Here is a 23,600-nt window from a genome sequence, read left to right as displayed (position 1 = left end):
TTCTAAGGTTTTCCCAACGGCATCCTTTATCATAGCTTCCTCTCTATACTTTGATACAAAGTAGGCTGGCGGTTTAGCATACAGAAAGATGTTTCAAAAGAATCAACTCCCGGCCCGAGTTATAAGGGTGAGTTGGGGGGGTATGCAAGACCCAAAGGTGGCGGGCGATACATAGCTCGGGTTTAAGATTTCCCCCCTTTTTTTTCCTGGGATCGTACTCACGGTCGTGAGGGAAGGGGGGGAGGGATCAACGGGATTCTATGGGGGTACGAGTACGAGTAGTAGGCAGTTGGTCAGTATTAGTATTAGCGGCAAAAAAACAAGCTCTGGTTGACATGAGAAACCCTGAGTGGGTAGATTATCTTATGTTACAAACAGGAGGAGGATGCTTGGGCAAGTGTAAGGTATGATAAGAACCGTGAAACCAGGCTTAGTACTCTAGACCAGTTCCATGCTGATTGCTTACAGCCTGGGTAGCCCTTCAGAATCTCAAATTCTCGCCACTGGGGGTACTTAAGCAGCAATGCAACTGGTCTGGGTTTCTGATTTCCACAGTGTTATGTTTCCTTTCACCTCTGTATACCGCCGGTTCGGTGGTGCCAGGGTAATGAATTTGATTGAACCTCTGACCCGGAGCGGCACTGCAAGCACACTTGTATCATACTTTTTACCTTAATCTAAGTCTTCAATTGTACCCAGCACATCCCAAAAATTTCCACCAACGATATACAGTGAAACCTCCGTTATCTCCAGCTCCCCGGGAGACTTGATCTCATGGAAGTAACAGGGGGGTGGAAAGTAGGGAATATGCTTGGCGGAAGAGGGGGTGCCCAAAAAGAAAATGAGTGATAATTCATGATAGGTGCAGACCTTATTTTCCAACTTGCTCGTATGGAAGAACAATGTATTTCGCCCAGTTTATGGATCTGATTCTGTCCTAAAAATACACACACACAATCAACCCCTATCATGTTGATTGAGGTATATGATGGGGAGTTTTTTTTTTTTACATTAACAAAACCTGGAATTTAGGAACATTTACAGCTTAGAAAGAGGAACTAATAGAACCCTAGAGGTTAGAGGGGGAAAGCTCATAGAACAAGACCCGTCTCCCTACAAGAAATATTGGAGCCCTGGATATATCGGAGGGTGGAGTTAGCAGAGGTTTCACTGTGTATATATATTTTTGATTAGCCACCAACAAAATAAAACACCGGGTTCTGTTCTGCAATCCATGGATCCCGAATCTCATATATTTCAATCTCTAAACATCCAAACAGGTCCTAAGCGAAGAGGGAGGAGTGGTAGCAAATGTACTCGTACAGGTATTACTCGTATATTGATAGCCGGTAACTACCTACGTGTTCCCTCTCGCTCCGGGCTTATTACGAGCACTCTAGCAGCCGGGAGTGATAGCAAGTGCCCTTTGTGCGTATCGTTGTGGATCCCTTTTCTTTTCCCCTTCTTTCTCAGAGGGACGTTTCGGTAGGTTTTGCAGTATCATACTGTATCATGCTCGTACGAGTACAGTACAATCAAGCCTTTGCCACTCCTTTGGCTTACGGGTATCGGTCAACACTGATGCTCTTCCGTCCAATGCTCTATGCTCTATCGGTATTCGCATAGATATCATGTTTTCTAGCTGAATTTTCTTGTATAATTCTTCGGCTCACCCGCCGCACCCGTAATGTTCCGCCAAGATCTCTTCCTAAAGGGATCCTCTTCAACCGGGAATTTTAGTAGAGAAACAGATTTTTAAGCCAGGGAAAGTGAAAACAGCCCGGTAGTAAACAAACGAGTCCAACTCATAGACATACATGGTAAGTGTTCGCAGAAACAGAATAGGTGCAAAAATCCAAAAAAACACAAACACTAATAACACCGACACAAATACCTTCGTGTAATTAATAGTTATCTCTACCAAGGAGTTTAGCTCTATCCCCTACTCTCGGACCCTCATCAATCCCCAGAGCTTCGTCGTCATCGTAAGACCCTTCATCGTCATCGTACTCTTTCTCACTTAAAATGTCCTCCTCATCGTCCGAAGCTCCAAATGCATCATATAGATCCCTAGCCTTTCGTCTGCCACCCGCAGAAGCTTTTCCGCCAGCCCCTGCTGCACCACTCTCCAAGTCATCCTCGTTATTGAGAGCCTCAAACTCGTAATCCATCCCCTGTTTTTTGGCTCTCTTCTTTTGGATGGAGAGGTAGGTAGCAAGAACTCCGACGAATAGAATTATCACCACAAATGCCCCGTAGATCCAAACCTGAGTCTTGGCTGACACGCCGAAGGTGGGGAAGAAGGAAGGAAGGAAATTTGATTCTTCGGCTTCTGCTTCCGGACCCCCCGGTGCAGCTGTTGATGTGGGAGTAGCAGTTGTGGTTCCGGTGGTTGTCCCTTTCAAATGGTCAGTTATCATTTACCCAACAGAACAAAAGGATAAATCGCAGGCTAACTCACCAGTTCCTAGTTGGGTAGAGGTGGCCGCACTGCCTGGTTTCTCGTTGACAGGTCGATCAGCGTGGTCGGAAGGATTTTCCGTCACCTTTGAAGGATTTGCTGTCGAAGTCATACTTGGCAACTCGGTTGTTGAGGCCTGAGCGGTAGTGGTGTGAATGGGATCAGTACCCAGGTTTTTATCTCCGTCACCACCCGGGAGTGGTAAAGGTTTAGCTTTATCCGCATCAATGGCCTCACCCCAGAGTGTAAGGCTCCAATCGGTAAGAGATCCGGTCTGTCCGTTAACAACTGTGTCTTTTATAATAATTGTCCATGTACCCGTTGCTTCCTCCCCCCTATGCCTAAATTAGCTCGTTTGAGCAGATATATATAACGGGAGAGTCGTACCAGTGTTTAACACTCATAAATGTCCAGTCTTTGTATCCGTTTTTGCTAGTATCCGGTTTTCTGGTTGTTGCGATGTGGCTAACGATGCCCTTTGGCGAGATCAGGTCTACACTCATATCGCCTCTCTGGCTATGGGCAGCATTCATGGTGACGGTTACATGCTCTAGTCGGCCGAGGTTCGCATTTCTTGCCTCCTCCGCAGTGACCTTGATCTGAGTCTGGAGCCCTTGAGTGCCCTCTGGAATGGCTGCGTTGACAATGACAATAGGTGAGTTGTACCACGCTTGGGGTTTCACGAGTTTATGATCTTTGGCAGCATGAACAATTGCCCATGCATCAACTTTCCCATAACCATACTTGTGATTGAACATTTTGCCAATTGCCGTTTGCTTCCAGTCCGGGTCTTCTTCATTGATGGGGACCGCCGTCTCGAGAGCAAGATACTGCATGTCACGCCATGTAAGGCCAGGCCGCACCGACAGCACTAAAGCAAAGATTCCTGCAGCCAATGGAGCAGCCGCGGAGGTTCCGCCATGGCCATTGAAACATTGGTTCGGTCCTATATCGGTGGTGTGCTAGGAGGTAGCCATCATATGTTAGTCTCATCTCTTGCACTAAACCCAGGAATTGCACATACAATAGCATCCCCGCTGCCACTGCTATATGTAACAGCCATATTGGCTGAACACTGTTCGGAGTAGTATGGATGATTGCCATTTCTATCAATAGCTCCGATTGTTATGCTGTAGATACTATTCGTGTAACCATCAAAATTGCAGTTGTCTTCATACGTTGCCCCATTTCCAGAGGCGAAAACAAATATTGAACCCTTTCCATTTCGGCCCTCTTGAACTCCTTTAACCATGGCCCGTTTGATGAGAATTCCCGGAGCGTCCATAGCCTGGCCGTCATCTGGTGGTCCCCAGCTGCAAGAATAAATCTGGTTCTCGTGATAGGCATAATTCAAGGCTATAGCCTCGTCGGCATCTGATATAGGCTTTGACAGCATCCGTATCCCAGCCACCTTCGCATCATAGGCAACACCCACCCCACAGACGTTGTTCCTTACAGCCGCAATCTCGCCAGCACATCGAGTACCATGACGGTCGTCGGATAGACGCGGTTTAGGCTGAGGGGCGTGGTCATTGAAGTCGTAGGAACCTGCTGCAAACTTTTGAAGGGCGTAAGCACTATGATCTCTTGATACTAATGGCCTCAGTGGAGGTTACCCACATAGTTTGCTGCTAGATCTTGACTGTCCATATCAAGGCCATCGTCCACTATAGCCACAGTCGTATTCTCTCCAGTTATACCTGTGTAGAAATAAGATTGAAACCCCAGACATGTGAATTAGGGATGTATAAACAAACCTTCCAGCCATAAGCCAGTAACATTAACGTCGTGATGACGTTCTATTGGGTTGAACTAAGCAAACAGGCGGTGTATTAGCCACGGGATAAAACAAATCATTGAAGGAGTAGCTTACCAGATGCCATTGCTCGTGGAATATGGGGTCCCGTATGTCAAGACGTTGCATGATCGACTGAAGTTCCACCACTCCTGTATTACCTGTAATAGCGGCGGGGTCGAACCCCTGTGCCTCCCGCCGCGCGGCAGGTGGAGGAACCCGCTTCACAAGTTTCTTCGGCCTTTGTTTTTCCGCGAACAATATTCCATCAGACAGATCCCGCTTCACAATACCCCCGGATCCCACAGACCGCCGTTTTCGCCGGAGCCCATCGATATGAATGGCGACAACATCTTCCTTGCTGGTTGGCGTTGAAAATAGATGATGGTCGCTGAGTTCGCCAATGACACCTTCGTGAGTTAGGCCGAGTTGCAGTGCTACGGTTTTTGGCGAAACATCCGGGGTTAAGTGCAGCGCGTAGTAATCTCGCGAGTCATAGTCTCGAGGCCGTAACAAGGGGGGTGATTTAGCGGAGACAGTAGGGAAAGGTATGATTTGCAGTACAGCCAACCATAAAGGGGCCGAGCCGAAGCGCATCGCGAAGCGGAAATCAGTGTGAGCCGAGGGAGCTCACTACTAGTGAAACGGAGCGAACTACCGAGGAGGGTGAAAGGTGTGATGATATGTGGGTTGTTTCTTTGAAGGTCGAGGTATTCATGAGGTTATGGGAGTTTCCAGGGGAAGCAAGGTTGTGGCGATAGACCTCGGAAGAAGAAGAAAGATAGCCTGGCTAGCTGGAGCCGACACTTCTGTGCTTCCTACAGGGCCCAAAATAAGTTACAGGGTTGTGTGGCCTTCTCGATTCTTTGTTCACTCACTCCCTACCAAAGTGTTCGAGGGACAACCTGGATAGGTCGACTTATTATCACGGTATCATAATCTGCTATACGGTACCCACAAATAAGAAACAATTCGATAGAGTTAGGGCAGCAATGGTCAAAAACCATTATATTCCATCGATACTGGGGTGGGGAGCTTTGGGCCACCGCCTTCAACAGATGAAAAATGTATCCGCTCCCTCGGTATTGCAAAACGAGGTTCTGTACTCGTATTGATCAAAGTGCAATTACAAGCGCGGCCGATAGATATATCCGTCATGTGAAGTCAGATAAGCAAAAGCAGCGCACTGCAACAAACACATTTCCTGCAGACTCTCCTAGCCAAATACACAACACACGATACCTGTCTCCCCTGTTACAGGAAAGAGGAAGGAAGAAAGAAAGAAAAAACCAAAGGAAGAAAACAGAAGATATCATGAAGCTAACCATGAAAGTTATTATTACCCTTATTTCTGATAACTTGTTTAAACTTAGTTGGAAGATCCAAACAGTAACGATTAATTAAATCAATAGGAATCTTTCTCCACTTATATATCGGAGCCTACTTTACCTGCTCTTTTGTATTTTGACTTTGTCCTTGAAACTGGTACTCCTCAAGTGAATCTTTAAGAAAGTCCCACAGTGGTTCTATCTTATTAAGCTTATGAGATTGTGCAGGCCAGTTTACAGAACATATTATAAGTTTTTTATGCTCTTCTGTTTCCAAGTCTTTTAATGTGGTATAGGCAGGAGTATTATTATCTACTGCTCATACTTCTTATCCAGTCTCTTGTTCTACCCTTTGAATGAATGGATAAAATAATGGGCGTAAAATATATTCCCGGTACATGCTCTGTCGCTTCTATTTTCCTCCCACATAGTTTGGCAACACCACGTCAACTATTGTGGGCCCCCCCAACTCCCCTCTGCCCCCTCGATGGTTCCTGCCTAGGGGCACGGTTAACTCTTCCATACCCTCCTGCTTTGGCCTCGCTTGTCTCTTGTCTGCTTGATGGGGGAGTTATTTGGGCTCGCCCAGTACTCCTGTCTTGCTAATAGGAGCTCGCTTAGCTTTGGCACGGTCGGCTTCCTCTCTTCGCTTCTGGACGGCGCTGGCAGTGGTAGACGTCCTTCTCCCCACTTGCACGATCCCCATTGAGGAATGCCTCGGCTAGTAACTTTGGAGTCTGTCTCGAGGTGAGATTTGACCATATCCTCCTAGTTACTCGGTTCTAGTTTGGTTGCCGTCCTCACCTCGCCCTTCCACCTCTCTACCGCCGGTGGAATCCCTTCCACTAAGTGACACTATCTCTTGGAGAACAAGGGGCTACATGAGAGACGCGGTAATACAGCAGGTTTGGTTTCGATTGGGTCTGCACTGGGGCCTTGGGCCCTTTCTCCCTTTTTTCTCTTCGGTCGCATCGGCTGGTACCCTAGTACTGTCGGCTGGTACCCTACTACCTCTCCCTCTTTTGCTGCTTCGGGCAGCCCCTTCGGCCCTCTCAGACGGACAGCTTGGGGCTCTTGTTCTGCCAATACCTCCTGCTTATAGCGGGCACTCTTTCCTTTCGGTTTCTCCTGCTTGCGACCGTGGGCTATATGCCCAAGACATATGTTTATGTCAACTATACAGCGCACTTATTCGTTTTTTTGATTTCACAGGTGAGGCCTGGCCATTGGTTTGTTCCAAGCAAGGGGCACGGGTTGGGTTGGTATCTGGTTGTTGTAGGCGAGGGACTGGTTTCAGCCTTTGGTTTAGGGTTACTCTGGATTGGGTTTTCTTCTGTTCGGTGGGGGGTGTACTGTCGAGATGGGGGTTTTTCCTTGCTTTGAAGGATGGGTTTCTGGACTTTCTGTCTTTACCGTTTGTAGATAGCCGTTGGGGAGACTTGCGGGGGAGTTTTTTAAACCGAGGGCTGGTTGGGTGTTGGTGGCTCTAGGCGAGACCCCTCCGCGTTCAAGTCGTGGGCTCTTAGGGGCGGGCACCTGGCTGCTGGCATGTGCCTTTCTGGGGTCACAGTTTTTCTTCTGGCTGCTTGAGAACAAGGCGGGGTGGAGGTGCGAGTCTGCATGGCAAAAGCTGATATGATTCCCAGCCTTACTTTCGTTAAAATGGATAAATAAATAAGATTATAAAAAAAAAAAAAAAAAAAAAAAAAATATATTCCCGGTAGAGTATCTAGTCAATCCTTCCTTTACTCCTATCACCACATTCTTTAATATTCTCCCTAAACTCCCACTGAGGATGTTGCTTTTACCATGGGTATCTAGAAGAAAGTGGGTTAGTTTTATCTAAATAATGTATATTAGTATTCAAAGCTTGCAAAATTGCAAATTCCTCCATTCCCTCAATCCATACACTAATTCTTCTATCCTCCTACCTTTGCCTTTTTCCCTTGTTCTCACTTTCAACTACTTCATTGAAGTGGTCATGTTCCTATTTTGTCTCTTTTTTCCAAACAAAATAGAGACCACGATAACTGTAAGCCATATAAGCCTAAAGCATGATCTGAATACCAGTTAGCTTAAAATGATTAGTATTATAATCAAAGGGGTTTGATCTACGAAAACAAGAGATATTTGGTGGATGGCAAGGATGTCCAATTTATATCCAAGTTTCATTACAGTAGGTAAAGTATCTATTAGTATATATTAGTTTATTATATATCTTCTATCTATAATGTTCAAGTATTGATTTGAAAAAGAAAAAAAAACCCCCCATTAACATTAAGAGGATTTACTTAGAATCTATTTGCATAGCCTAAAAGGAAAAGTTCATTTAGTCCTTTTTAGGTCCTGCATTCAGGGAGCACTTGGGCTGCCTAGGCAGAAATTGATAGATATAGTGATAATTATGCATCACATGTTTGATTATGGAATGAGCAGCCTTAATGCTTAAGTCTGCTGCCAACTCCAGAAACAGTTTTTTATAATCTTCCAAACTATCTTGTGATACTTTCTTGAGAGCAATCAACATTTCTGAACCTTCAGGGATGACTTTAGGATAGCCAGGACAGTCAAGACTCTTTAAAATAGCATAGAGATCTTAAATGTCGGTCAGGTTACTTGCTCTTTCCTAATTATAAGGTGATTTTAGTTTACAGATACTATACTAGATTGTAAATGATTACCTTTGCCTTTTGACAAATTTTGTGTACAGAATCAGGATAAACTTTCAAGTATTGTGAAATCTCAATCCAGGTTTTGATGGTAAAAATATGGAGGGTGAGGATTGCACATTGAAGTTCCAGAAATATCTCTGTTGCTTCTCTTATTTGGCCTATATTGATAAATTGGAAGATTATAGCTTGAAATCAGAGAGAGGTTTGGTTTCAGAATTGGCTCAATAGGCAAGTGGAGTCTTTCCGGTGACAATAACAAGTACTCACTGTCACGAATGTAGCTTGGCGAGGAAAAGATTTTCACGTAACACATGGTTATGAGTCACAGGTATGTTATTGTTTCACACATATGACTCATTCGAGTCATATGATTTGTTATGTGTGGGATTTATGATGCTTTCACACATGGCTCAAATATGAGTTATAGGATGTGCGCCTGACGAGTATGCCTTGCGAGTGTGCCTTGTGGGTATGCCATATGCATATGATTTATGTTTCGCACATGACCTCGTTATGAGGTCATGGGTTTCACGCATATGACTCAGTTGAGTCATATGATTTGTTTATTGTGTTATGATTGGTTTATGAGTTTTTGCATATGACCTCGCTATAAGGTCTTGGGTTTTGAGCATGTGACCATTTTAGTCACATGACTAGTTTGTTATGATTTGGTTTCACATATGTGACTACTTTGGGTCACATGACTATGGGCGGGAAGAACACTATATAAGGAGGCCGATGCGGCTGAGGAGGATAGGTTCTTCATGCTTTGTTCTAAGTACTTTTCCTACTTATTACTTTAACAAATATAAAACCTCTTATGATTTTTATCTTTATTGCAATGTTATCGTTACGTCAAGGAAAGTTCGTCATGAAGAAGAGTTAGAGAAAGCTTACGATAGGCGTTCTCGATAGAAGACAAAGGTCTTGTACTATTGATAACGTAGGCATAGGCCTAGTGCTATTGTAAGACGAAGAAAGAAAAAGAAGGAGAAGAGAAGTATCGTTTCCCATCGCCAAGAACTAACTATCCAAGGAGGGATCGTTACACTCACATTCAACTTTGCATGGCAATGATGATATCTCCTAGTCTTCACAAATTGGTTGCAACATGCTGCTTTTGCTTATCTGACTTCACGTGACGGATATATCTATCGGCCGCGCTCGTACCAAATTTCTCATCATTGCTTGGCTACGGTAATAGTCAGAAAGTGCCGCCCCTAGTGCACCGTGTGAGAACCGACCAGTTTGTGGCTTGTAAGATGAGACGATGTATCATACGAGCACAGTAATGTACTCGTACTGTAGCTTTCCTCTCTGGCGATCAAGAGGGGGAACTCTCCAAAGTTTGTGGCGGTATTTAGTATCTAGACAACGGTACCGGTACTGGAGGGCCAGCACTGATACACAACCATTATAAGTGCTCAGTTTTACTATAAGATTATTACAAAGCTGGCCCGAGGTCGAAAGCATACCCACCCTATGAATTGTAGTTTATTCCCGCCGTGAAAACAGCAAGGTTATGACATGGGTAACCACAGACTCTTTAGAGGTTGGCTAATAATTTATCTTCAGAAAGAGCCTTCCCGAGGGGCTGCGGCAATTCTGGCAGCTCCCTTTACTGTGACTTTCAATGCGTTGAGATTTGCATTCCTGAATCAGGAGCCACCGCGTACTTGCAGCGCACAAGCTTGGGGTGCATGCCTAGCAAAGCAGGTGCCTGCTCGCAAGGCCTTTTATAGTACCCGTACCTTTGGCCACACAAGGGAAAGCATGCCGTAATAGATTACGATAAATTACCGCAGAAATATGGTGGGGGACATCTTTGACCAGGGTTGGCGACATCGCATTCAAAGCTGCCTATTTTATGACTAATCAGATATGTGACATGAAAAGTTTTATCCATGCAACTCCTGTGCTCTCATAAATTCTACCAAGCTAGAGACGATCCACTACCATCTTATCGCATTACTATGGGCCGATTTTCAAAGAGTCAACATGCAAATCGCGCAATTGCTGCTAAACAAGAGGCAAAGCGTGCCCGTTTAAGCAATTCCATATTTTTCTCAGTCAAATTACGCAAATACCGGCCAAGGTCAATCCCATCATACACTACCCCCAGGAGACCCAGCATTCTTGCCGGTGTCCCAGACCCCCGATCCCGAGGATGGACAAGAAGAGAGTACTTTAAGTTGTGAGTTGGAGATTGAGATCTCTGACACAGATGATCTTGATAAAGTTGCAGTTACAGTTACATCTTGCGTTTCTGAGTAGGCTCTTTTCACAGATTTTAAGGGAAAGGTCATGTTACTAATTAAAATAAAATTCACAAGACAGCATTTACAGTACTTTTACATGCTGGAAGAGAGCAAACTATAGATGGAAACTTCGGTTCCCAAACAGTCTTCCGGTATCAGCAGCTGGCTACTGGAGATAAGAAAAAAACAACAACGAGCCTTACAATGCGAAAAACAAAATACTAAAGCTTGCTGCAGGCTGCCAGTGGATGTCAGCCATTAATATCAAGCTTCCTAATCTCAACTCAGACTTCTACCACCTCTTATGGATCTCCTAAACCTGCTCTGGCCTCAAGTCTCCTTTCCCGAGAGAGTGGAATAAAAGCTTTAGAGAAAATAATTGCATCTAAGAACTTGAAAACTAAGCTTTGCGGACAAGACCTAACACGACATAGGGCGGTTTTGCAATTTCTCTACTATCAACGAAAGATAGAGAAGCATGAGCAGGCACAAATAAATGTGTCAAGGAGGAAGAGAATAGACATGGCCTTAGAGGTTTTACACTGCTTTTCGAAGGGGAAGTGGTTTGCTGAGAAGCTGATATCTTGGGAGCGGAAGTGGCTCTTTGTGCAAGAGATACCATCTGGCAAGCAAGGATGTTTTGTAAAAACACGATCATGGTTTAATGATGAGGGAGTATTGCTTGCTGCCCGAGAATATCTTGCTGGAGCTGGTGAGCGTTCGTGCTCTAAACCCTATTCAGTTTTTTTTTTTAGTTTTTTTTTTTTAGCTAACTTACTATTTAACTACGGGTATAACTGCATACGGACTCGCCTAAGCCGTTGGTGACTAACTTCAATCGGAGAGGGCAGGAGTAATCATTAGTGAGCTCTTGGAGGATGCGATTGGTTCTGAAGAGTTGCCGGTAGTTGTGGGTTAGATCTGTTAGTAGATACTCAGAGTTGTGGACCAAATCCTACCCAAGATGGCAAGAATCCAGGACCGAAATTGTTATCAAGGACAACCAAGTCAAGGCCAAATACCAGACAGATTTGGTGCCGTACTGCTCGCCGCTGGCTCCATACACTAGGATTTGAGTGGACAGCAATAAAAAAAGATGTTTTTGTTGACGGCCATGAGAGGTCTGATGTTGTCCACTGCCAGCAAGAAGAATTTATCCCCGAATTTGAGAAACTTCGGCCACTGCTTGTGTGGTGGGATAATGAGGGGAATATGCATATTCCAGATGTTCCTACTGGTGAGTGTCCACATGTGCTTGTTACCCATGACGAGTCCACCTTTAATGCCAATGATGGAAAGCATTATCTTTAGATTGAGACTGGAAAGCAACCACTACGGCTAAAGGGTAGGGGTAAGGATATCATGGTTTCAGACTTTCTTACGGCTGGAGGATGTCTCCAAGTTCCTTCAACCATTCTGGACAGCGAGTTTGAGCATTACAACTTGCCTCTGTGCTTTGCTACTGAGTATTTGGAGTACAGAAAAGATAATTACTGGACTAGTGAAAAGATGGTACATCATGCAATCAAGATAGCTCTACCAATTTTCCAATCTGCCTTTCCCAGTTTTACCGGTGTGTGGGCATTTGACAATGCTTCAAACTATTGCTGTTTTCATGAGAATGCACTTTGGGTGAATAAGCTCAATAAAGGTCCTGGAGGCAAGCAGCCAGTAATGCGTGAGAGATTCTTTCATGGAAAAGGTCGCCCCTAAGCTATGCAGTTTCCTGACAACTACTGTCAGCTTAAGCTTGCTGGAAAGTCTAAAGGAGTAAAGCAAATTCTCTGGGAGAGGGAGAAATGGAATAGAGAATACTACCTTGAATGTCCTACAACTCTAGGCCATCCTGGATGCAATCCTGCTAGTGGCTGCTGTGGAAAAAAGATTTTGGTTGCAGAGTGTGATTTCCGGGAACAAAAAGGCTTGCTGCAGGAGAAACTGGAGTCACGGGGGCAGAGGGTGATTTTTTATCCCAAATTCCACTGCGAGCTAAATCCAATTGAGCCTTATTAATGTAAGGCAAAGTGGTATACTCGAGAACACTGTGACTATACGCTTGATGGCTTATGTGCTACAATTCCTGAGGCACTTTCTTCAGTCCAGCAATCTTCAGTCAATGGTTTCTTTAACTGGTCTTTTCGAACCCTTGACGCATATCGAGATGGGATAAAGTACAGGACTGAGGAGTTTAAAAACCATGTTCATAAATCTCATCGTAGGATTGAGGATCGATCCAAGTGGTAAACATGTTTTTAACCTACTTAGTAATATTATAACTCTGCTTTGCTACTTAGTCATGATGGTTACACACATACAAACCTCTGGCGACATTCTATTGTTTTTCATAGAAATATAACTTTTTAACATCCATATTTCTCCTCAAGTATTATCGTGGATCAAAAACCAATTACGATTCATGAAGCTACACCTTCAGAACTCCCACTTTTGGTTGTTATTTTGCCAAAAAGCGTTTTCACCATCGAGTAATAGCGCAGTACAAATTATCCCTCGATATTGCCGTCTTTACCCCGGTCAAAGATGTCTCCCACTATAGCTTGGGCGATTCCTGTATGAGATAAGAGGTACACGTACAAGGTCAGGCTATGAAATGTTGGACTGTGCATAGCTAAAATCTCAGCAGCTGCGGGACAGTGCATCCAGGAAGCGTGAACCTGGAAGGGTCTCCGTTTCCTCTTTTGGCTTGGTCAACTTCCAAGAAATATAATTGATGGACGAGGTACCGTATGCAAGCTCTATAGAATTCGATCCATCTACCCAAGGGATAGCTATTTTCTGGGCTCTTGTTGAACGATAGAAGGGTTGTGTTTCCAGACGGAGCTGGTCATGCTGTACCACCAGTTCTGACCGGGATCGGCATCAGCACCCCCCCGCTCTCACCGCTTTTTATTGCCTGGCCCTTATGGCTTACCGACGACAACAAGAAAGGGGTCTTATGCCATACGGTAGTCCACCGTACTGGTACTTAGACAAGGGGGTAATAGCTGCAGTAATATGGTAGCTTGCAGCTTGTGACTTCCCGATGTAGTCTTTATATATTATCGTTATCCTATAAAACTACAGTGCCGCACTGGAACAGGTTCAGTACTCGTAGATTTTTCTTCCCTTTTATGCGAGGGTCTCGATGAATTGTGTGTAACGTTGCTTTTAATAGCTATCACTCCCGAAGTCCGGCTGCTGACTGCCGTTACGCCGGGATCGGAGGATCCTGGAGATGGAAAAAGTACCGGCTGCCGGTATTCGTCGGCGCGCATTTCCCACGCGTTGAATTTTTTTTCTTTTCTTGCAACACCTTAAGCCTCAACAAAGTTGCAACGAGCTCGTCAACAACAGCTAGCACTTCCGTGGTAATAAACATTCGGTTCTATTCCACTATCTATACACCGCCTTCCCTTTTCTCGCATATAGGCCAATCGCGTTTGGTCCACTCGAGTAGGATAGGCTGCCTGTTCCCTCTTGTCTGCAATCTCAAAATCCGTCGCGCTGGCTGAACGGGAGAAAGTCGGGGAAACCCAAGGGGTTGCTTATGGATATTCTCCGCTGTCGTCACCTGGCCAGTCGCCGTTAGCCAGTCCGGTCGCCACTAGAAGACCGCTGCCTAAAACACCGGGCGAGGTTGGCTCGCCCGTGGATGCTACGAATGCTACAAGTAGTGGGGATGGGTATTTCTCTACGCCTCCGGGGGCCGCCTCACCATCCTCCCAATCACGCAAACCTTCTACCGCTTCCAACGCCTTGTCAACTCGTTCCTTCGAGTTTGCCCCTCATCGTTCTCCCCTTCAGAAGCTTGAGCTCGAGTTGAAACATATTAGCCAGGAGGAAACTGATGCGCCTCAAATAGGACGCTCCCTTACTAAGAAGCAAGAGGAGCGTCTTCAGAGGAGCACAACTGTCACCTCAAGGGCTACAAACCGAGGGGGTACCACTAGTGCATCTGCAAAGGGACATCCAAAGATTGAGGAGGACAGCAACCAACATACCGAGACTGATACCAAGCACCACCATCATCGACACAAAATCGCTGAGATGTTGGGCCATCATTCGAAGCATAAGGATGAACTGGATGAGAGGAAGAAGCAAGAAGGGAAGAAGAAACAGGATGAAAGGGGCGGTTACTACGATACCCCATCTCAGGCGGACGAATTGCATGAACCCCAGACTGTTTATCAGACTCCTAGGAATCCGGCACCAATCTCTGGGTATGACCGTATTGGTCGGAAAGGCGGTCGTCACGGTCACCATGGAAATCCGTTCCAGCACGTCCGAAGGAGGGACGGTACTTCTGGAGGCCTCGGGGATGTCCGGGCTTCTCAGGCTCTCGGTGGAGAGGGCGTGTTTGATCCTCGGGTTGTGCGCCTGACTCTGGAGGATGTGGAGCTCGATGATACGGCTCCACAGAGTAATGACACAGCTGAAGATAGTGACGGTATGACCAGCTTTTCTTATAAGAATAATCTTTCTTCTACTTCTTTTCCATCTACTTCTCACGGTCATTCTCATACTTTCCTTAACTCTCCTCCAATGGGTGGTCTGGGTGGGACAGGTTTGCGTTTATCCGCGGAACCGATGTCCGGAGCACCCCATATACCACAAGAGCAAACAGAAAAGAAACATGAACTGATATTGTCTTACCTCGAGGCTATCCCTTCTCGCCCAGTTCCAGCCTCTACAACATTCTCTCCTCAGTTGAACATCAAGTGTGGACCTTTATTGCGGTACACAGGTCTGCGTAGAGACGGCACGTATTCGGAGAATTGCACAGCAAAGGAGGAACGAGAGACCTGGCGTGGATCAATAATGATTGTTACTACTGATGACCTCTCAGATTACTCACCGCCCCCAGTTATCAGGCTATTTGCGCGACCTGCGTCTGAAGCAGAGATTGGGGAAACCAATGGTGATGCATCAGCGGAGGCGGCGACAGCGTCTACAACTGGAGAGCGCCTCGGCGCTAGACCAGCCGAGGGACTCCCTTCGGAGAAAGACATGCCTCATGAAGATATTTTATTGAGAAACGTTGTGACCACTCGTCAAGTGAATGATGGCGAGAAGCTTGGGAAGTATAAGGAAGTCGAAGCCACAAAATTGCACGCCGAGAGGGGGGTAACGTTTTGGAGGTTCATTGTTGAGGTCGAATTGGGTGATGAACAGGCTAGGATTGCGTACCGTATCAACCATGGCCCGTCAATCGCGTTTTGGGTGCCTGCCCGGGGGCAGACCATGAATATAATGTTCCACAGTTGTAACGGATTTAGTCTGAGCGTTAACCCGGATGACCTTTGCGGACCGGATCCTCTTTGGAGGGATGTTCTCCGGGAGCACCGGGCGAAGCCGTTCCATGTAATGCTTGGGGGTGGAGATCAGAGTATGTTATCAGACCCTCCGAGAAAGGCTTCAGGCTTGGGATTCGTCTAGACCGTATCTGTATTTAGCGCTGACGTGAGTTCCTGTAAGTTTATAACGATGCTGTGTCTAAACAGACGGAGCATTTCAAAGCATGGTTAGGAATAAAGACACCGTTTATCAAGTCTTCACACGAGTTCACACCAGAAATGGCCGAAGAGCTTGAGTATTTCTACCTGGAACGATACAGTAAGGGCCTTTCGTAAATTGCCTTGTTTGGCCCTTGCTCTAATTCTTCATCAGGCATGTGGTTTTCCCAGGGTCTTTTTGGAGTGGCTAATTCACAAATTGCGATGGTAAATATTTGGGATGATCACGACATTATCGATGGATTCGGTTCCTATCCCCACCATTTCAATAGCTGTCCTGTATTCACCGGGCTTGGTGCTGTTGCTTTCAAATACTATATGCTCTTCCAACACCAGAGCATAGTTGACGAAAAAGAGGAGCATGAGCCAAGTTGGGTTTTAGGATGCGCTCCAGGTCCTTATATCGCAGAGCTTAGTAGAAGCTGTTTCATGTTTCTCGGAAGAAAGGTCGCATTCTTAGGCTTAGACTGTCGAACCGAGCGAATGGTATGATCGGGCAGACTGCCATCACGGAGCATTGGCTAACTTTTGATAAAGCGAGATATCGTACTGTCAGAAGAGAGCTACGATTTGGTATTTGAACGACTTACCAAGGAAGTTGTTGCTGGAGAAACCAAACATTTGATTGTGCTTCTTGGAGTTCCGATCGCATATCCACGGCTCGTGTGGCTGGAGAATATCATGACATCAAGGCTTATGGACCCACTGAAGGCTCTCGGGCGTATGGGGTATCTCGGAGGATTCCTCAACAGTTTTGATGGTGGCGTTGAGCTCCTTGATGATCTTGATGACCATTGGACGGCCAAAAACCATAAAACCGAAAGAAACTGGGTTTGTTATTTTCATTGGTATCCGTTATAGGGACGATCCCGATTGTCTGACTCTGGTTTAGTTTATTGAAAGGCTTCAAGATTTTGCCGCCGAGAAGTCTGTACGAATCACAATCCTTGGGTGAGTCCTTTCGGCTGGAATCGTCTATTTTTTGGGGAGTTGAATACTAACAGGTGATAGTGGCGACGTCCACCTCGCTGGAATTGGCCAATTCTTTTCGAGTCCTAAACTCCATATTCCTCGGGAGAATGATCACCGATACATGCCGAATGTCATTTCCTCCGCAATTGTGAACACACCACCACCTAATGGTAAGCCGCCCTGAGCCTAATATATATGGCAGAGCCTGAGCAAGTGGTAATACAGCAATGGCGGACGTTCTCAACAAGCGAAATAAGGTTCACCACCTCAACCACGAAACTGACGAAGACATGTGCCCTATCTTTTACACGGACGTTGATGGCAAGCCCCGAAACAACAAACGCCTTCTGCCGAGTATGCCTCCTCGCTCCATATTAATCTTCATGGGCAAATGCGCTAACAATCCCTAGGACGCAATTACGCCATAATCCGTGAGTACTCTGCCGCTATTGCCCCGCTCAGCGAAACCGCTCAGCCACCCGTCAAACGCTCGACCTTCTCCAAGATCAAAGGGGCCACCTTCGGCAGCAACAAGTCTAACAAGCCGGACCCACTGTCGAATGTGAGGATGGCAGGCGTGGATGGCGCAAACACGAATGGTCCGAAAGCCGTTGCCGATAGGCTTGGTGGGGACGCGCTGGACGTGGTGTTGAGAATGGAGGTTGATCAGAAGGATCCTGCAGGCAATACGAAGCCGTATAGGCTTCTTGTGCCGGCGCTGAAGTTTGAGGAGGATGCTGCGGATGGGGGCGCACACGACGGAGGCGGGGGAGGGTGGATTTGACGGAGGGTGCTCTCTGATTAATTCCAGTGGCAGGAGGGAGAGAAGTAGGCGGACGGGCGGATGGTAGAGTGCGGTTTGGGGCCGTTTGCACTCCTTTTTATTTATTTAGTTTTTGTTTCTTTTTCTGGAGAGATATCTATCATTTTTTTTCTTTTCTTTTCCTGGCTTTGCTCCTACAGTATTACAGTATTGCTCGCCTCTGGCCAACCTATTGCTTAATCAGCCTCATGAACAGCGGCTGACCGTAGGGGGAGCTAGGGAGGGAAGTAAACGTCGACCGATGAGTGAGTCCTTGTTATCTCTTTTTTGTTGTGTCTTGCTTGTGCTGTACGATTATCATACCATGGTTGAGGAGGCGTGTTTTGGATGGATGGGTAGGTAATGTTACCCAGAGCGGGCTGGACGGCGATGGTGGGTGGGATGCCGGGATTCTGAGAAAGTAGTAATGATAATTAAAATTGTAATAATAATACACGGTATGGTACTGTGCATGCATACATACCAAATTGGCTTGAGTTTTACTAATGTGGTATAGTATACGTTAGTACTATAGTAAGTTATCATACCGGTACTCGAGTGGTAGGGGGTCACATTGGCACTGGTGAGCGTTCTGTCCAATCACCCCACCCACCACCCCTCAGTTGTTTGCTTAAAGTGTGGCCATTTGGGAGTCTATCATACCGGTAGTCTAGGAGGAGGAGTATGATACTCGCCCTCTCGTTTCGGCTCGGTTGTCCCTGGTTCCCATCCCTCCTTTACGGGACGATATTATGTATGATACTATAATAATATTATTATAGTATTAAATTTTGAGGGAATAGATGGAGTGGATGGGTGGTGGGAGCGAGTGAGGGACAGTGATGATTCTCGGATCTGCGGTGCAGTATGGTACATTTTATGGTATGGCCCAGCGGTCTGCGACGCAGCGGCGGTGGGGGGGGGGAGAAAGGTGGTGTATGGTAAGTGGGGAATTGGGAAGATTAATATCCTGGTGGTGGGGACATGGGTCTGGCTGTGGTATGGTATCAAAACTGATATGGTCTAAATAGTTTACTTAGAGTACGCACTCCCTAGCCCCGTCAAAACCACAACTGAATATCGAGTGGGCACACATCGCGCCTTACTTGTGGCGGGTAGTGGGATCACTTGACGACGACTTGACAAAAACATCCAAGTGTGAAAAAGATTCTGAATTGCAACTCCCTACCCCTCATACTCTCCCTACTACTCTCCCTACTCTCCCTACTCTCCCTACTCTCCCTACTCTCCCTACTCTCCCTACTCTCCCTACTCTCCCTACTCTCCCTCTCTACTCCTTCTATCCCCACCTCGCTGCCCAACTATCTTAATGACAAGCAACACTCTTAGCAGCCCCGGATCCCCAAAGGGTATACCCGATAGCCGACCCGATGGCAACAGAAATCATGACCCAGCCATTATACGTCATGAACAACAACCTATCCCATATTAGCCCCCACCTCCCCTTCCGTCCTCAGTAGTGCAAACTCACATAATGAAAAAGCTATAGAAAACCTGCACCCCGTAAAACACCGCCTTCCCAAACCTTCCGCTCCTCCTCCTTCTCTCAACCTCATCCGTCCCCGCAGCTATACCGGCACGTCCTGGGAGTAATGAGCTCGTTTCTTCACCTTTTTTTATTTTTATTTTATTGTCACCGACCGTTCCGGGTAGATCAAGGCAGGAGCGGGACGGGGGGAAGTACTTATTGATAGCGACCCATCAACACGGGCTTCATACCGCCGCGCCAGATCACGAACGAACTCGTAGCCGGCGGATAGCGCGATCACGGCAAATAGGGAGAGGATCAAGGTTGTCGTGTTGTGGACATGCCAGCTGCGGAATACTAGGCAGAGGTCTTTGGTTGACCAAGTGAAGAGCCTGGGTTTGTTAGCCAGTAGTGAGTGAGGACGGGATTGGGAAAGGAGAAGGGGACGTACATGCTCATTTGACACCTGTGTGCTTCTGGGGATGCGTGCATGTCATGGTTTGCCGAAGCATGCATCATGTGCGCATGGTGATCGTGGGTTGAGTGGTCCATTTCCGTTTTTCTTTGCTTGTGGGTATCGTATGGATGTATGTATGTATGTATGTATGTATGTATGTGCGGTGGTTGTTGTTATTGTCGCTGTGGTTGTTTGAAGGGTGGAAGGTGAAAAGGTGGAGGGGGTACTGTGCTAGCACTCGAGTGCTCGAGTGGTAAGTCAACATATGAATGCGCCCGGGAGATGTGAGAGTGAAATAGATTGTCAGGGATGTTTGAGACATGATAAGGATACAGTAGGGTACTGGTGGTAAGGTGCAACCGCTGTGGCCCGTGACGCGAGCAGGTTTGCGCGAGTTGGGTACGAAGTGGGACTCACTCAGGGAATCACTGTCCGGGATTCCGCCCGGGTTTGGGTATTATTATAAGTATTGTTGGAGGGGGGGTATGGTACAAGCGATATGTTACTATACAAATGTGGCTTGGTATCATGAAAAGGTCTCGAATGCCATGGTAGGGTAGGGTAGTCTACTGGAGTGATGTACTAGTATACTAATGGTGATCGAGATCATACAGCACCGAGTACTGTGGAAACGCTGCCTCCGATTCTGGTGGTAAGTGTGGTGGTGCACCTCCAAGCCTTGACCTGCATTTAAGTTATCATACATACAAATATGATACAGTACCAGTACCAGTACCAGTACCCGTACAGTACCGTACTGTACTCGTACTTGAGTACAGCACAGACCAGCAGCAAGTGGTCGATCGACTCCTGCTCCTCCTGCCCACATCACCAAGGCTATTAATCACGTATCCCGCGCTGTGATACTGTACTTGCACAGGTAATCAAACCCGGGCGAACCGGGCTATCCTACCGTAGATTGCTCTAAGGTCAAGAATACCACCGTATTTTGTCTTGTTTTATCCAATCCTAATTATTCGTTGATTCGGTTGGCGTTGTTTTTGGCGCAGTATGATGCTGTACTGTACAGTACCCATAGTTGAAGAATGTACGATACTGCTCACACTCTCCCGGGCGCCCACAAAGCACTTGCTTCCGAGAAGAATCATAACATGCTGCGCAGTAGCCCATGAGGTATCAAAACCCTACTCATTCATCTGAGAGACGGTGGAAACCCGTTCCCGTTTCAGGGACCAAGGGACTTGTCGGTGTGTCTGTGCACAACGATTGTCTTGCGTTTGTGGTTGTTCTTTCCCTTGCAAGTGCTATCATCTCGACCCAGAGTATTAGTGTTTGATGGGAACCATTGTTTAGCTTAGTAGCCATCTTTCCAGCAGCTAATTAATCAGTGCAGCTTTGCACAATCTGTTCTTTACTAGGTTCGCGTGGCATTGTGCGGCAGTGAGAGTACTGTACTCGAGTACTGTGAATACCTACGGTAACTTATGGTACAAGTAAATACCTGGGATGGTGGGATGGGCTGGTGTGGTACAGCATTCCAACAATTGTCCCATGGGAGCTCTCTTTCCCCCCCTTACTAGGAAGCGGATCGGTTGAACCGCACCAGAAGGAGGAAATCTGCAAACCTCAATTGGCATCCAGCGATGGGAAGAGGAAATCTGGGAGATAAAATTTTTTGGAGAGACTTCTTCTGCCGTGGAGGGTTTGGAAGCAATTCCCGATACGGTATCATACTTTCAGCGGGGAACAGGCAACGAGACAACTGTAGTCTATCAAACCTCCTCGCTGGAAGGTTTAACGGTAACTGCCAGTAATGGGGATGGAGAGGTTGATGTGTGCAGCACTGTACTGCACTGTGCAATGTGCATCACCCGTTTTTTCTTCCTTCTCCGGAGTGGTATTTCATAGACGGACATTCCTGCACTCTCCCCTTTGAAACAAATGGATACTGATATGATGATCACCATATTGCGACATTGGAAACTCTTGGAGAGCGAGAGAAGGTCGAAGAGGGAAAATGAAAGCCCGTCTTTGTGTCCTGGACACACATCTCAGGCCATTATAAGTGATTTTCATGGAATATCATACTATATTAAATATTTATATTGGTATGATACACGCCGGACAGGCCCTTAATGTATAATATATTCTTGCCCGCGGGTGAGCATCCCGGGATACTATTCAGGATTTTTTCACTATATAAGTTTCGGAAACTACGATCTATTACGGTAGTACTGCTTCTGATTAACCACGAGTACAATACTGCACTGCTTCTCATCCCTTCGGCCAATCACAACCACTCCCCACCAACCTGCATAATTGGGGGTGTATATCATAAATACTTCCCTGTTCCGCAGTCGTATAATTTACAATCAAACAACTTCCAACAGAACAAGATGGCCCTCTCCCTCCCCCTCAACATTCCAAAATGGTTCCTCTCATCCTCCCCATCCAATCTTCCTATATTTGCTAACTACTCCACAGGCTCCAAGAAAACGCTCACCTCCTTCAACCGCCCATCAACAACTACTGTGTCTACGACGAGCACCTGACGGTAATGGTACAGCATGCATCCCCCTCCCTCTCCCGCAATCCTCCCTCAAAACTGACGGGCAGCGAAGATTGTTGGAGGCCCCAACGCACGGAACGACTACCACATCAACGAAACGCCAGAATGGTTCTACCAGTACAAGGGCGACATGCTACTCAAGGTCGTCGAGGACAGCGGCAAATTCAGAGACGTGCATATCCAAGAGGGGGACATGTTTTTGCTTCCTCGTATGGCGCGTCCATTTGTATCGCTTCGGCTATCGTGTACTGTTCTAACCGGTGGTGTGACGTGATGGCCAGCGAATATTCCGCATAATCCCGTGCGGTTCGCTGACACAGTACTGTGTTCCCCTACGAGCCTACTCTAAAACTTATGGGAAAGGGGGCTAATGGAGGGGGGGTGGTAGGTCGGCATAGTGATTGAGCAGAAGAGACCGCCGCAGAGCCTCGATCGCCTGCGCTGGTATTGCCCGGATTGTGAGAGTGTGGTGTACGAAGCGGCCTTTCACTGCACGGATTTGGGCGTGCAGATCAAGGAGGCTGTCAACAGGTTTAAGGAGTGTGAGGAGTTGAGGAAGTGCGCCAAATGCGGGGGTATGGCGACGGCGGCGCCGGCCGCTGTCAGGGGAACTTGACTGGGGGGAGTTTAGGTTGGGTTCTATGGGAAGGGAGAGGGAGTACCGGTATTAGTGGATGGGAAAGGGAATTGGGGTTGGCGGGTGAATTTCGGGTTGGTCGTGTGCTACTGCACTACGTGTAAGACAGATGGTTGATTGATCTGCACTGTCCTACGAGTACGAGTACCATATCGTACAGTATCCCAATTGACCGGCCCGTCGCTCATCTAATATCGTCCCAGGCTGGATAAAGCAAATCACCACCCCACCAAATAATTGTCCTTATCATACTCCGAGCGAGGTTAGGAACTTGAACACCAGTGGATGCAACCTGCAACCACAAGTATAAACAACCAAAAAAAAAAAAAAAAGACTTCAACGGAGTTCATCACCTCTCGAAAAGCTTTGGACACTGGGGGAACAAGTTCTTGAGTAATTAAGATCTGAAAACTAATCTATACCGGTACTCGAGTACATGCTGCGTGGGGGGGTCAACAAACAGGTCAAACAAAATCACTGTTTGCCCAGACACTTTTTGTGCATCGTGCTCGAGTATTGTTCGTTGAGCCCCCGTGTACCTGTACTCGAGTAGTCTACCCCCCATATTTTTTATAGATTCGCTGATAGTCTATCCCGGGTTTACAAGCGTTTTGGAATGTCCGTTATTATTAATCTCGTTGGGTGCATCATACGGTACAAATTTGTGCCAAGGCGCCACTTTCTATGTG

At 46.6% G+C, this 23,600-nt stretch overlaps 5 protein-coding genes; 3 read left to right on the top strand and 2 right to left on the bottom strand.

Moving 5' to 3' along the window:
* Positions 1–1,587: 1,587 nt before the first annotated feature.
* GSTUM_00008707001 (uncharacterized protein) lies at positions 1,588–4,966 on the bottom strand. XM_002840215.2 has 7 exons: positions 4,335–4,966; positions 4,219–4,273; positions 4,082–4,161; positions 3,486–4,019; positions 2,849–3,423; positions 2,462–2,796; positions 1,588–2,398 (listed from the first exon to the last, which is right to left on the bottom strand). The coding sequence occupies exons 1-7, from the start codon at positions 4,851–4,853 to the stop codon at positions 1,905–1,907; spliced, it is 2,592 nt and encodes an 863-aa protein (XP_002840261.1). The 5' UTR covers positions 4,854–4,966; the 3' UTR covers positions 1,588–1,904.
* Positions 4,967–10,160: 5,194 nt separating this feature from the next.
* GSTUM_00008706001 (uncharacterized protein) lies at positions 10,161–11,188 on the top strand (the record flags this gene model as incomplete). XM_002840214.2 has 2 exons in its annotated part: positions 10,161–10,526; positions 10,590–11,188. One exon carries the CDS (start codon positions 10,161–10,163, stop codon positions 10,452–10,454), a length of 294 nt encoding a protein of 97 aa, XP_002840260.1. The 3' UTR covers positions 10,455–10,526; positions 10,590–11,188.
* Positions 11,189–14,194: 3,006 nt separating this feature from the next.
* GSTUM_00008705001 (uncharacterized protein) lies at positions 14,195–17,780 on the top strand (the record flags this gene model as incomplete). XM_002840213.2 has 9 exons in its annotated part: positions 14,195–14,958; positions 15,196–15,897; positions 15,987–16,124; positions 16,179–16,510; positions 16,562–16,855; positions 16,917–16,975; positions 17,036–17,166; positions 17,222–17,350; positions 17,407–17,780. The coding sequence occupies exons 1-9, from the start codon at positions 14,559–14,561 to the stop codon at positions 17,778–17,780; spliced, it is 2,559 nt and encodes an 852-aa protein (XP_002840259.1). The 5' UTR covers positions 14,195–14,558.
* Positions 17,781–18,949: 1,169 nt separating this feature from the next.
* Positions 18,950–20,181, bottom strand: GSTUM_00008704001 (uncharacterized protein). XM_002840212.2 has 4 exons: positions 19,739–20,181; positions 19,504–19,679; positions 19,291–19,429; positions 18,950–19,237 (listed from the first exon to the last, which is right to left on the bottom strand). Exons 1-4 carry the CDS (start codon positions 19,837–19,839, stop codon positions 19,126–19,128), a joined length of 528 nt encoding a protein of 175 aa, XP_002840258.1. The 5' UTR covers positions 19,840–20,181; the 3' UTR covers positions 18,950–19,125.
* Positions 20,182–22,101: 1,920 nt separating this feature from the next.
* On the top strand, positions 22,102–23,149 carry GSTUM_00008703001 (uncharacterized protein; the record flags this gene model as incomplete). XM_002840211.2 has 5 exons in its annotated part: positions 22,102–22,136; positions 22,190–22,265; positions 22,327–22,483; positions 22,556–22,593; positions 22,663–23,149. The coding sequence occupies 5 exons, from the start codon at positions 22,102–22,104 to the stop codon at positions 22,888–22,890; spliced, it is 534 nt and encodes a 177-aa protein (XP_002840257.1). The 3' UTR covers positions 22,891–23,149.
* Positions 23,150–23,600: the final 451 nt, after the last annotated feature.

Source organism: Tuber melanosporum, assembly GCF_000151645.1.
Source record: "Tuber melanosporum whole genome shotgun sequence assembly, scaffold_5, strain Mel28".
NCBI classification, from domain to species: Eukaryota; Fungi; Ascomycota; class Pezizomycetes; order Pezizales; family Tuberaceae; genus Tuber; species Tuber melanosporum.
This window is presented reverse-complemented; position numbering and strand designations above follow the sequence as displayed.

Excerpts from the sequence above, each read along its gene's own strand:
- GSTUM_00008707001 (XM_002840215.2), bottom strand. The coding sequence starts at position 4,853 with ATGCGCTTCGGCTCGGCCCCTTTATGGTTGGCTGTACTGCAAATCATA. Across the intron at positions 4,020-4,081 it reads AAGATCTAGCAGCAAACTAT|TTTGCAGCAGGTTCCTACGA; the intron begins GTGGGTAACCTC and ends GCCCTTCAAAAG. Across the intron at positions 3,424-3,485 it reads GTGGCAGCGGGGATGCTATT|CACACCACCGATATAGGACC; the intron begins GTATGTGCAATT and ends GCTACCTCCTAG.
- GSTUM_00008704001 (XM_002840212.2), bottom strand. The coding sequence starts at position 19,839 with ATGGACCACTCAACCCACGATCACCATGCGCACATGATGCATGCTTCG. Across the intron at positions 19,680-19,738 it reads CACAGGTGTCAAATGAGCAT|GCTCTTCACTTGGTCAACCA; the intron begins GTACGTCCCCTT and ends TAACAAACCCAG. Across the intron at positions 19,430-19,503 it reads TGATGGGTCGCTATCAATAA|GTGAAGAAACGAGCTCATTA; the intron begins GTACTTCCCCCC and ends AAATAAAAAAAG.